The 12,566-nt window shown below is 25.2% G+C and overlaps 1 protein-coding gene across 2 annotated transcripts in view; it reads left to right on the top strand.

The window, feature by feature from the left end:
* The first annotated feature begins 2,752 nt into the window (after positions 1-2,752).
* LOC107453196 (focadhesin) overlaps positions 2,753-12,566 on the top strand; it is a 46,616-nt gene continuing 36,802 nt past the window's right edge. The window contains exons 1-8 of one of the 2 annotated variants that reach the window (XM_043043207.2): positions 2,753-2,970; positions 4,796-4,867; positions 6,301-6,455; positions 8,661-8,756; positions 8,849-8,950; positions 10,108-10,267; positions 10,362-10,577; positions 10,782-10,881. In XM_043043207.2, coding sequence (XP_042899141.1) covers positions 2,917-2,970; positions 4,796-4,867; positions 6,301-6,455; positions 8,661-8,756; positions 8,849-8,950; positions 10,108-10,267; positions 10,362-10,577; positions 10,782-10,881 — 955 coding nt within the window. In that variant the 5' untranslated portion in view covers positions 2,753-2,916. The remainder of the gene's footprint in view (positions 2,971-4,795; positions 4,868-6,300; positions 6,456-8,660; positions 8,757-8,848; positions 8,951-10,107; positions 10,268-10,361; positions 10,578-10,781; positions 10,882-12,566) is intronic. The other variant, XM_043043206.2, reaches the window with a different exon arrangement.

The following is a 12,566-nucleotide window of genomic DNA, read 5'->3' as shown; positions in this document are numbered from 1 at the left end:
ATGCGTAACCATCTTTTGTGTTAAAACTTAAGTCTCAAAAATGATGAACATTACAATGTTTGTCACCCACGTTTTTTCAATTAAAACAGGTTTAAAAAATGTTCTGCAATATAAAATTACTTTTTAAAAAAAAGTTTGTTTTTTTTCTCTCTCTCACTATCCACGGCACTTATCCTGCAAATCTTTCAAAAACTTCTTCACAATATTTGCACACAAATGTTTCCAAAGTAAAAAAAATAAAAAAATATTTGGACATGCAAAAAATTTTTAAAAAATACTGTTATTAATATTTATTTTTACTAATTATTTATTATTCAGTTTAATTATAATTTATTATTATTTAATTAATTAATTATAATTTATTATTATTTAATTAATTAATTTTAATTTACTATTATTTAATTAATTAATTATAACTTATTATTATTTAATTAATTATATTTATTATTATTTAATTAATCATATTTATTATTATTTAATTAATTATATTTATTATTATTTAATTAATTAAGATTATTAAATTAATTCTCTCAATTTATTAATAATTATTATTAAAATTATTATTAATTATTTTAATAATAATTATTATTTTTCTCAATTGCTATTCACTTGATTATTTCTTTTGAAAGATTTTATTTTTAATATTCTCCATCACTATTCTCTAGATAACTATTCTATTTGGTAGTAAAATTTAAAAACAACTTTTTAATATCTTTGAAATTTGTAAGGAGTTAAAAATTTACCTACTCTTCATTTTGCAGTCTTTTTTGGAGAGAGTGCTACCATTTTTCGTGTTACAACTGCAGGTCTCAAAAATGCTAAATATTGCAATGTTTGTCGCACGCGTTTTTAAGTAAAACTGCTTTAAAAAATGTTCTGCAATATAAAATTATTTTAAAAAATAAAAAATTTTCTCTCTCTTACTATCCACAGCATTTATCCTGCAAATGACGAACTTTGAAAAACATCTTCACTATATTTGCACACAAATGCTTCCAAATTAAAAAAAAAGAAAAAAAATAGTTAGTCATGCAAAAATAAATAATTAAAAATAAATAAACAATAAAAATTTTTAAAAAATATTGTTATCATTGTTCTCTGGTATTTATTATTACTAATGAATTATTATTCAATTTAATTATAATTTATTATTATTAAATTAATTAATATTATTAAATTAATTATCTTAATTTATTAATAATTGTTATTAAAATTACTAATTAGTTTAATAATTATTTTTATTCTTTATTACTATTCTCCCGAGTATTTCTCTTGAACGATTTTAATTTCACTATTCTCTATTACTATTCTCTTGAATTAATTACCATTATTATTTCAATTAAAAAGTAACACCATTAAAAAATTTGGCACTCCCCCACTCTTTTAATTTAAACTAGTCGCAAAAAACATCTAAAGTAACGAAAGCTATCTTCCGGAAATTTTCATTTAGTTGTTGTAGTTGTAATTGTAGTTCATTTACGTCACGCAAGAGCTGCACAATGGGCTATTGGCGACGGTCTGGGAAACATCCCTGATGATGATCCGAAGACATGCCATCACAATTTTGATCCTCTGCANTCTCTCTGACTATCCACAGCATTTATCCTGCAAATGACGAACTTTGAAAAACATCTTCACTATATTTATTTGCACACAAATGCTTCCAAATTAAAAAAAATTAAAAAATAATTAGTCATGCAAAAATAAATAATTAAAAATAAATAAATAAATAAACAATTTTAAAAATATTGTTATCATTATTCTCTAGTATTTATTATTTCTAATGAATTATAATTCAATTTAATTATAATTTATTATTATTTAATTAATTAATATTATTAAATTTATTATCTTAATTTATTAATAATTATTATTAAAATTACTAATTAGTTAAATTATTATTTAATTATTATTAATAATAATAATAATAATAATAATATTAAATTATTAATTAAATTATTATTTTAATGATGATTATTTTTATTCTCTATTACTATTCTCTCTATTATTTCTCTTGAACGATTTTAATTTCACTATTCTCTATTACTATTCTCTTGAATTAATTACCATTTTTATTTTAATTTATGAGTTAAAAAGTAACACCATTAAAAAATTTAGCACCTCCCCCACTTTTTTAATTTAAACTAGTAGCAAAAAATATCTGAAGTAACGAAAGCTATCTTCCGGAAATTTTCATTCAGCTGTTGTAGTAGTAATTGTAGTTCATTTACGTCACACTAGATCTGCACAATGGGCTATTGGCGACGGTCAGGGAAACATTCCTGAGGATGATCCGAAGACATGCCATCACAATTTCGATCTTCTACAGAGGGGATGGCACCCCTGCTTCGGTAGCCCAACGACCTGCACGTGAAGACGAGCACTTTACGGCAGAACAGTTTAATGAGGAACAATACCGCACACCCTCGGACCCTACGCAGACTGATCCAAGTGGTCACCCACCCTCAACCTGATAGCAAACAGTAATACTTGACTGCGGTGATCTGCTGAGAACCGTGTCTTAACGATCAGTCCACTGCGAGACAAATTTTCACTCAGAAAATTTTAGGAAAGATTTCAATTTAGCTAGCGTTTTCACTGCATACGAACGTACATGCTCGTGTGATTATTTAACTGCGGGCCAACGCTTGAATCACATCAATGCTTAATTGCACGTGCGAATTGCAGTGAGCGGGAATGGTTCCTGAGATTTTTAAAAATGACGAAATGATATTTAGTCAGCGGTCATATTGGTGAACAAACATAGACAACTGAAAACGTAAACAAAGATTGTTGACACTTTACAGAAGGAGATGAAACCGGTGATGTTTGTTTGAATAGCAGTATACCTGCCAACTTGGCACATTTCATAATTAACAATCTGTTATATTGCTTTGAAATTGTGAATATTTTAAAATGGAAGACTTCAAACAGCGATTAAAATACGATGATATCGCCATTCGCACCCGAGTATGCGTTTATTTTCTGTTTATTTTGTTCAATAATAAAGTTTTAGAACGATTGTCAAAAGGCAATACATTTGCACTCCTCATAAATTTGTTTTATAATAAATGCACGCTTAATTTTCTGCATTTTTATTTATACCATTAAAAAATATTATTTGTTAGGTTGACTGAAGAACTCACATGCAAGTATTGCAAACATAAATAAAAGTTTTGTTGAGATACACTGTATAGTTTTATTTTATGAACCATTTAAGCTACAAAAATTTTTGTCCGTATTGCGTAGTTCATGGACTTAACATATGGTTAAGAATTGGGAAATATCTATTAAAGCTAAAACGAGACAGAGTAATATAAGTTAGCAGAATACTTGAAAATTTTCTTTTATGGCACATAGGCTTGTTTTAAAAGTAATTTTAATCAAATTAATTATTTCAATCCATATTATTACAATTTGTAACGGTACATAAAAAGTGTAAGGCTTTTGGGTTTCTTTTTGTTTAACCTTAATTCATAATTTAGTAATAAAAGTATTGTAAAACTTTCATAGTGTAATTCCAGCTACAGTCATTTGTATATATGTACCGGAATCAAAATTCTTACTCATAAACAATACCAAGTTGCATGTGTAATTAGAATTATAATAATAAGACCAGAGCAAGAACAAAAAATTAATCTTATGAACTTATTGTAGTTAAAAACTCTTTTCTTGGAAAAACAAAACTCTGCTTCATCAAAGAACAATTTAAGAAGTTAAAAAAAAGAGTTAGAGGTTAAATTTAAATTAATTATTGCAATTTAGAACAGCCATGATATATAATTAATGTCCAGATGGCAACAACAACAAAAATCCGAGTAGAGAAACCATATCATCAACAGATAGATAATCATATATATTACTTTAAAAGTTAACCACAATATGGGATGGTGCACATAAATGGAAAAATTGCATAAATAGCCATTTATTTGAAGGCTAAAACAAATTCATGAATTACAATTCTAAGTCAACTCTCAAGACAATATATCTTTGATTTGATAGATATTTTCTATTTATGATTATTTTCCAAACTTACGATTAGTGGTGAACTTCCCAGAGAATATATGGTTGTCATTCTGTTTATTACGTAGGTTTTTTTAGTCTGTTTTCTTTTGTTACTCATCAACAACATCTATGTTTTTGTTTTTTCAAGATTGGTAGGTATATATGTTGTAAAGTATGTTATGAAAGTTATGAAGAAAAAATTTTGAAGTTACAAATCTTACAGTTCAGGGCTGATTGTGCTCCGGAAAAAATCCGGATTTCCGGATTTTTCACTAATTGTGATCCGGAAGTTTCCGGAGATCGAAGGTTCAGATGTTTAAAAAAATCGGTGATCACAAAAGATTTCGGAAATCAAATTTTCAAAAATGGAACTTAAAAACGCAGTTTATTTTATTTGTTTATAAGAGAGCTACTTTATAAGCTTATATTCAAGATTAATATTCATTTTTTATCAGTAAATAGTTATTATAATCATAAACTCAAGAAAGAGAGACATATTTGTAAATTTCAATTGCTTCTCCAGGTCATCATAGGTATGTGTAAAATTTTAAATATATTTTAAGTAAACTAGGAAATATTGAGAAAAAGGAAAAAACCTTGTTTAAATTTTTTTTCTAATTTTTCAGTTTAAACTTTTTTTCATTTATTTATTTTTTTTTTTTACTCACGAAATTTTCCGGAATTTTGACTGGGGCTCACAATCACCCCTGACAGTTATATGAAGGAAAAAAAACATAAATTATAAACTTTATTTTTTTTTTCTTCTTAATAAAATGCATATATTTTTTAGTGTGTTCAAAAATTAGTTCAGATTGTTAAGAAGAAGACCAAAGGCGAATTAGTTACAGCCTCATCAAAGCAAGTAAGATAAAAATTAATTATATTGTTGTTTCAATAAATATTCTTTATTTGGTATACTTTTTCATATTTAAGAAAACCTCTTTTGCATCTGGAATAACTTTAATAATTTATGCATAAATAAGTAAAACATATAGTTTATGCTGTCAAAATTTCATCAATAAAACTTTCTATTAATTTAATTAAATATGTAGATCATCAGGTATTCTCTCTATCTTGACTAAAAGATGACTTACATTACATTTTTTACTTTACTTTACATGTTTAAATGTACAAAAATTGAACAATAAAAAAATATCTATTTTAACTAAAAAAAGTATTAAAATCATTTTTTTCTTTTTTTTGAATCTGCGTATTCTCTCCATAAGAGATTTCAATATAAACTTAATTTAAATCTGTGTTATTGAAGAAAAAAAAGAATTTCTCTGATGTGTATTCTTAATTGTTTTTAAAATTCTTTTATCTGTCAGTATTTTGTATCTTAGAGATTTCTATAGAATGAATAAAACATGATAGTATTATCAAACATAGTCGCAACTCAAAATGAAATGGAAATTTTTTTTTGGTTATTTTTAATCAGTTAACGAATACTTTATATATGTGTAGTATTTAGCAACATTGTAATACTTTTAAAAAATATATAGAAAGAATGAAAAGTTAAGTAATCTAAAACAGAGGAAGTAAAAGTAAGTTAAAAACATTTTTTTCTCAATTTTGTGACCTTTTTTTTTTTTCTTTCAAGTATTTTCCAATACACAATGTTCTAGTCATGTTTGATGCATTATTAGTAGCGTTTATAAGCTTAAAATTGGAGTAATGGAATCAGACTGAATTAGTTTAACCCTTTAATTTGTTAGCTTGGATAATTATGTGGATAGTATATAATTATATGGTTTGTTTTGTTTGTTTGTTTTTTTCATTGCTGTGTAGATGTGCATAAAATAGTTCTTCCTATATATATATAATATTTAAAAAAATTATGCTTTTTTTTTTTTACTAAAATGCTTAGTTATNTTTTTTTTTTTTTTTTTTTTTTTTTTTTTTTTTTTTTTTTTTTTTTTTTTTTTTTTTTTACTATATCGAAAAAAGATAGAATTTGATGCCAATAATAAAATATTTCTATTGGCCCAATCAGTCAAGATATTCATTACATTCACTTTACAGGTTACTCACTTTACAATGAGCATCTAACCAAATTAGTCAAAGTGAATGATTTTTAATTATTTATCATTATAATGTAAATACTGGTGATCAAATCTAATAACTGATACATTTTCTAAATCACCAGGTGAATCCGAATTATTTTATCAATAATAAATATCATTATAAAATGTGCAGCTTTGATGAATAACCTGACATTAATAAATCAGGGAATTACTTAGAATTACTAAAAGTCGAACCTTTAATTACAATTGTCAATTTTTCAAAAATTTTCAGATTCCAGAGCTAAATTTACTTTGGGAGTCTTGCCTTTGTGATTCTCCATCAACTGCTGATTTTGTTATTCAGGGTTTAGTTTACCTTGTTGTGAATAAAGTCATAGATGTCAGCTATGCTGTCAACAAGTTTCTTGGTAGCATTTCTTCTACTGGGTAATATGTTTTGAGACTTTTTTTTTTTTAACTTTTATGCAATTTATTTATAATTTGCATTATTTTTTATAATCAGAAATACTGGGAATTGTTTTAGAATTTAATAAATAGAAGGTTTTAAAAATAAAAGATTCTATGCTAAAAATTCAGTTTAGTACTGATTCTAATAGCAAAAATATTCTACTTTCTGAGCAAGTAAACTTCTACAAGATTTATATTTTCAACTATGTATGTGTAGAGACCATTCTCTTTATATTCGATTTAGGCAAACTCATGCAGCTCCTATTTTTTCTGAACTTACTTCCACATACAAATGGTCCCTTACATTATGCCCACACCTGATGATACTACTGCATTATAGGGATCTCTGATATAAAAATTAACTTTATTTAAAAAAAAATTATAATTAAAAATTGTTGATTCTGACAACTGTAATAATAAGCTAGTTAAAACTCTAAAAATAAATTTGTTAATCCTGGAATATTTGGGGAATAAGCTGTGCTTATTGATTAAAAAAATTCTGTCATTAACCCTTTGACGCAGATGGTACACTGGTGTCCCTTTTATGTATATGTATATATATATTTTTTGGTGCTCTATTTACAAGCAAAAATATATTTTTATATTTTTAATTATGAAAATAGTCTAATAGTTACCAAAACTGTTAGATTATCAGAATTATATTTGTTCTAAAATATAAAATCTAAAAAAGTTATTTTCGCTTATATTCAAAAATGTTTCAGTAAATGATTTTGTAAATTAAGAAAATTTAAAGGATAAATAACTTTTTTTCTTAGATCTAAAAAACTGCAAATTCGAAAAATTATTGTTTGGAAGTAGGCTGTGTTTGAAAATTTTTACCTTCAATGCAAAAAAAATCATTGGTGTTTCATGCTATATTACATAACCATAAATTATTAAAATGCTAGATGTAATATTTTTCACTTATTTTGGCCTAAATTAATATAAAATAATAAAAAATGTATTTAATAAAAATTCTGCGTCAAGTGTTAAATAAAGGCATTGTTGTCCTTTAAGAAAAAAACTGTGTAGGATGTTAGTGTTGTAACTGTAAATACACAACTGGAATGAGGGAGTGCTTCTTACCTGTGTGGTTTTTAATTTAAATATTTGCCTCTTCTTGAGGGGATTTCCAACNGGAGTATATGAATATATATATTTTTTGGTGCTCTATTTACAAGCAAAAATATATTTTTTTATTTTTAATTATAAAAATAGTCAAATAGTTACCAAAACTGTTAGATTATCAGAATTATATTTGTTCTAAAATATAAAATATAAAAAAGTTATTTTCGCTCATATTCAAAAATGTATCAATAAATGATTTTATAAATTAAGAAAATTTCAAGGATAAATAACTTTTTTTCTTAGTTCTAAGGAACTGCAAATTCGAAAAATTATTGTTTGGAAGTAAGCTGTGTTTGAACATTTTTACCTTCAATGCAGAAAAAATCATTGGTGTTTCATGCTATATTACATAACCATAAATTATTAAAATGCTAGATGTAATATTTTTCACTTATTTTGGCCTAAATTAATATAAAATAATAAAAAATGTATTTAATAATTCTGCGTCAAGTGTTAAATAAAGGCATTGTTGTCCTTTAAGAAAGAAAAATGTGTAGGATGTTAGTGTTGTAACTGTAAATACACAACTGGAATGAGGGAGTTCTTCTTACCTGTGTAGTTTTTAATTTAAATATTTGCCTCTTCTTGAGGGGATTTCCAACAATAGGAAAGCAGCTTACCAATTTCTATTAAGTAATTAGCTCTACTTTGCTTAGGTTTTAGGAAGAAAAAAAACTCTTTACTCGATTTAGAACCCGGTTTTGTTTGTATTAAGTGCTAAGACGAGACAATATTTACATTTTCGCTATAAGCTGAATTAACAGTTAACTTAGCTACCACATAAAATGAATAGTTGACTAGTTGTGTATTATCGGTTTTCAAAAGAGATTGTTAATCAGAACACCAAAAAAAATATTGTTTTAACTGTACATTAAATTTTTAAAAAAGGGAAAGAAAACTGGTTTGGTGATTATTTAGAATTAATTATCATCCGCTTAATGTATTGGAAAAATTAGACTTAAAATGGTGCTATGTTTCTTGCTCGACCAATATATCTTTTAATTGTAACTGTACAACTTAAACCTGATTGATATATGTTTTTATTACTTCTTACAGTAATGCTCCTGCTCTAGTTAAAGGTATTTCTAAAATCCTGATTCATCAACATAAGAAAAAACAGGATAATACTCTTACCAGTCTATATTCCTTGCAGTAAGTAAAATTTCAATTGATGAATTATAATGATTGAGTTAATTTGTTTGTAAACATTTATAATTATTTTTTCTCTTAATTTTCTTTTACAGTCATCCAAAACATCCTCTAATAACTGTTTTGCAAAACAATGAAGATTACTTACCTTTAATTCTCAAAAATATTGCCGATGCTGTTGCTCAAGAAAATATTGTGTAACTATAGTTTTATTTAAATGTTTTAGCTTTATTTATTTTGTATAGTTTTATTTATTTTGATGTTATTGAACAATTAATGAAACATTTTAGACAGTGTTTAAGGAATATTATATTTATAAACTGATAAATATAATTTAAACAACTTTTTTTCTAATATATGTTGATGTTGTTGAAGCTCTCTATACATTTTTATAATATAAATAAACTTGTTCAATTTTTCACTTTTGTACATGTTAACAGTTATAATCATTAAATATTGAACAATATGTTTGACAGAGAAATTACATTATAACATTTACTATTTTTTATTGTTTCTTCATCATATGCTATAAAGTTAAGTGTCAAATATTAATTTTTTAAATAGTTTTTAATTGTTTTGTAGTTAATTGTTTAATAGTTTTTAATTTTTATTAGTTTTTAATGGAAACACCCTAGATTATGAAGGTGTTCTGCTGTAAATGTTTTCTTTATGAAGGTATCTCCTAACTGTAATTGTTGACACTGGAGAATCCAGACGCTGATTGAGCTCTGCGGTCACTTTGGCTGCAGTTGTTTTCTTTTTAGACATTACAATCCGCTTCACTACCCGTCGATCTCTTTCTCCTTCCGTCCACTATTTTGCTTTGCTGAGCTTGTCTTTCCGCGCTGTGTGTATGCTGTCATGACTTTAGACACCGTACCTCTAGAAACGCCTAATAGCTGGGATGTTTCGGTCACTGTTGTTCCAACTAGTCGGGCTCCTACAATTTGGCGACTCTGAAAATCTGTGAGGTCTGACATTTTACGCTTCTGACAGAAAATCAAAACGTAGACAACTCTGCTAAAGCTCTCTCATACCACCTAATACATTTACTTTTTATTTTAAAAAAAACTGATATGTGAGATTATATTTTAATGCTTATGAAGCGAATTCTCAAATGTCGCTTTTATTCACAAGTGTTTCCATTATTTTGATAACCACCTGTATATATATATATATATATATTGGAGCATCAGAATAAATTTTAATAATGTCACACAATATCTTATTCAAATGATGTTTAAATTTGTTGATAAATAAATTTTTAATAACCCATAAATTACTACCTATAGTTTTCATTTTCACAAATTTTAATGTTAAATTAAGTGTATCTCCTTATCTTTTATTCCGCCAGGGGTTTGAAAGCAATGGAACCTGTAATTGATTATCTCTTATACAATCCATCTCAGAAGAATAATTATTCAAAGGTTTTGACTTTAGAGGCCCTCATTGATATAATTAAAGAGGAGCCGAAGGCTGCTTTTTATGTTTTGCGTTTTATACCTTATTTGCAGGTGATAATATTTTTCTAACTGAAAATAATAAAATTTATTTAATCATATAATTAATAAATTAAGTCTGCAATTATTTAATTTTATATGTTTTCAGATTGAGACTTATGAACATGTGTCAGAGGCTTCAATGTTTACTTTAAAAGCAAGACAAGCTTTTTATAGCTCAAATTTCTCTGAGAATGACAAATATTATATCTCTGAGCTTTTTTTGCTAGCTTCATTGTCCTTATCTGAAAGATGTTTGGTGCTTGGTCATGACCCTTCAAGATTATTGGAATTAGCTTGCAACTTAAGTTCCTCATTAATTCAAGTGAGTCTAATTTTAATTTTTAAAAAATCCTTTTTAGTATTAATTTTATTTATTTTTCTTATTTTTCTGTTTTATTAATAAATTATATTTTTAGAAAATTGTCCATTTTACATAATTTTTTTTTTTTTTTAATTTTGGATTTTTTATCACTTTTTTTGCATTTAATATTCAATATTTTTTTTTCTAATATAGTTTTTCCTTTAGATCTCACAGATGTCTTCCTTTGTTAATGTTTATCTGATTATGATATCATTTGCCCTCAAATCTGCAACTACTCTTCACATGGAGAAACTTGTTTCCATTGGTAAAATACTCTATTTATATTTAAAATAATGTTGTTGACGGAAAGAGATAAATTTGCTTGCTCTTGCAATGGTCAATTGTTTTTGTTTTTTTTTCTTTTTACTAATTAAGTTGTCAAGGCCGTTTTAAGTGGTTAAAATATAACTTCAGTGCTGTTTGAACCATGTCAATTTAATAATGTCTAAGATATTGCATTAACCTTTGATGTGGTAGTTGTATCAAAGACTTTTATTAACAGTTAGTCTGCTATTACCCAAATATCTATAACTTGACTTTTCAATTGCTCAAATTATTTTAAGATCCTAATCAAATACTAGGCAAAGGAAGTTTTAACATTATTTTTCTATGACTCCAATTTGGAAAAAAAAAATTATTTTCAAAACAAAATTTCTCTCCTAAGCATAATATCTAATCGATAAGTTGATTTTTTTTTTTTTAAGAGGAAGCTTGAAAAGTTTTGGTTATGTTATGACATTTTACATTCTTTTCATGAACAAAAATTGAAAATTTTTGAAACGTTACTTCTAATTTAAAAATTAATAAAAAATCATTTTATATCTATTTGTAAAAAGAATTAAGTATTTAGTTTTCTTTAATACTTTGGAAAAAGTTTTGGATGCGAAATTGTCATAAAGTGAGAAACAAAAAGCAGCTTTTGAATGTTTAAAATGTAAACTTCCCTTTTTTAGAAGAGAATAAAAAAGAATTGAATGTAGTTATAAATTTTTATATTATTTTTGATGTTCCAGAAAATATTTTGAAAATTATGCATGCATCGACAAAAATATCCAGTATAATTTGCTTTTAATGATAATTGTACCTATAAAAAGTTACATTTTAAAAAGATTGTTTTTGCCTTTACTTGGAAAATTTGCTAGGTTTATGTCTTGTATAGCACAATTGTAACTGAAATTGATGTGAAACAAAAATATTGTAATATTAGAATTATTAATTTCCATTTATCCTGCATTTAAAATAATATGGTTTAAAATTAAACTTCAAATGTCTAAATTTACTATGTGGTTCATTTATGAATAAAAAATAGATAAAAATGTCCAATTTAATTCATTATAAGTAAAAAAGATTAAATAACATATTTCATGTTGGTTGTCCAATGGAAATTAATAAAATGTTTGTCTAAATACTATGTTTGATTCTGTAAGGGCATTTTTTATTAAGCTTAATATAAATTTTGAAAAACATGAAATTCAATTTAAAAACACACCAGCTATTGGAAGTTGCTTTCTTACAACTTTTTTTGCTTTAACATATACTGCTTTTTATATTTTGATTTTTATTGTTTTTTTTTTCCTTTTATTTTCTTTGTTTTAATTCTGTATAAGCTTCATATAAAGAAAATAATACCTTTGATTTTTTTCATTTTTATGAATATAGATGATTAAATAAAAGTATTAAGTTTATTTTATTATCTGAAATTTTGTCTAAAATTTTATTTTCTTTAAATAAAAGGTATTAAGTTATAAAACTACTAATTATCTGTTTAAAAAAATTTTTCAATTTATTTTTTTACTTTTTATTTTTAATATACTTTTCTTTCTTTTTTTTTAATTTTATTAAATATTAATGAAACAAATTATGCAGTTTTCATTAAAGATTTTGTTCTAAGTTTACTAAAACTTAAATACTCAAATAGTTATTGGCCTCTGAGTTTGCTTGATTAAATTT

Source organism: Parasteatoda tepidariorum, chromosome 5 (genome assembly GCF_043381705.1).
Source record: "Parasteatoda tepidariorum isolate YZ-2023 chromosome 5, CAS_Ptep_4.0, whole genome shotgun sequence".
Classification (NCBI taxonomy): Eukaryota; Metazoa; Arthropoda; class Arachnida; order Araneae; family Theridiidae; genus Parasteatoda; species Parasteatoda tepidariorum.
Note: the sequence above shows the minus strand (reverse complement) of the source record. Positions and strands in the feature narration are given on the sequence as shown.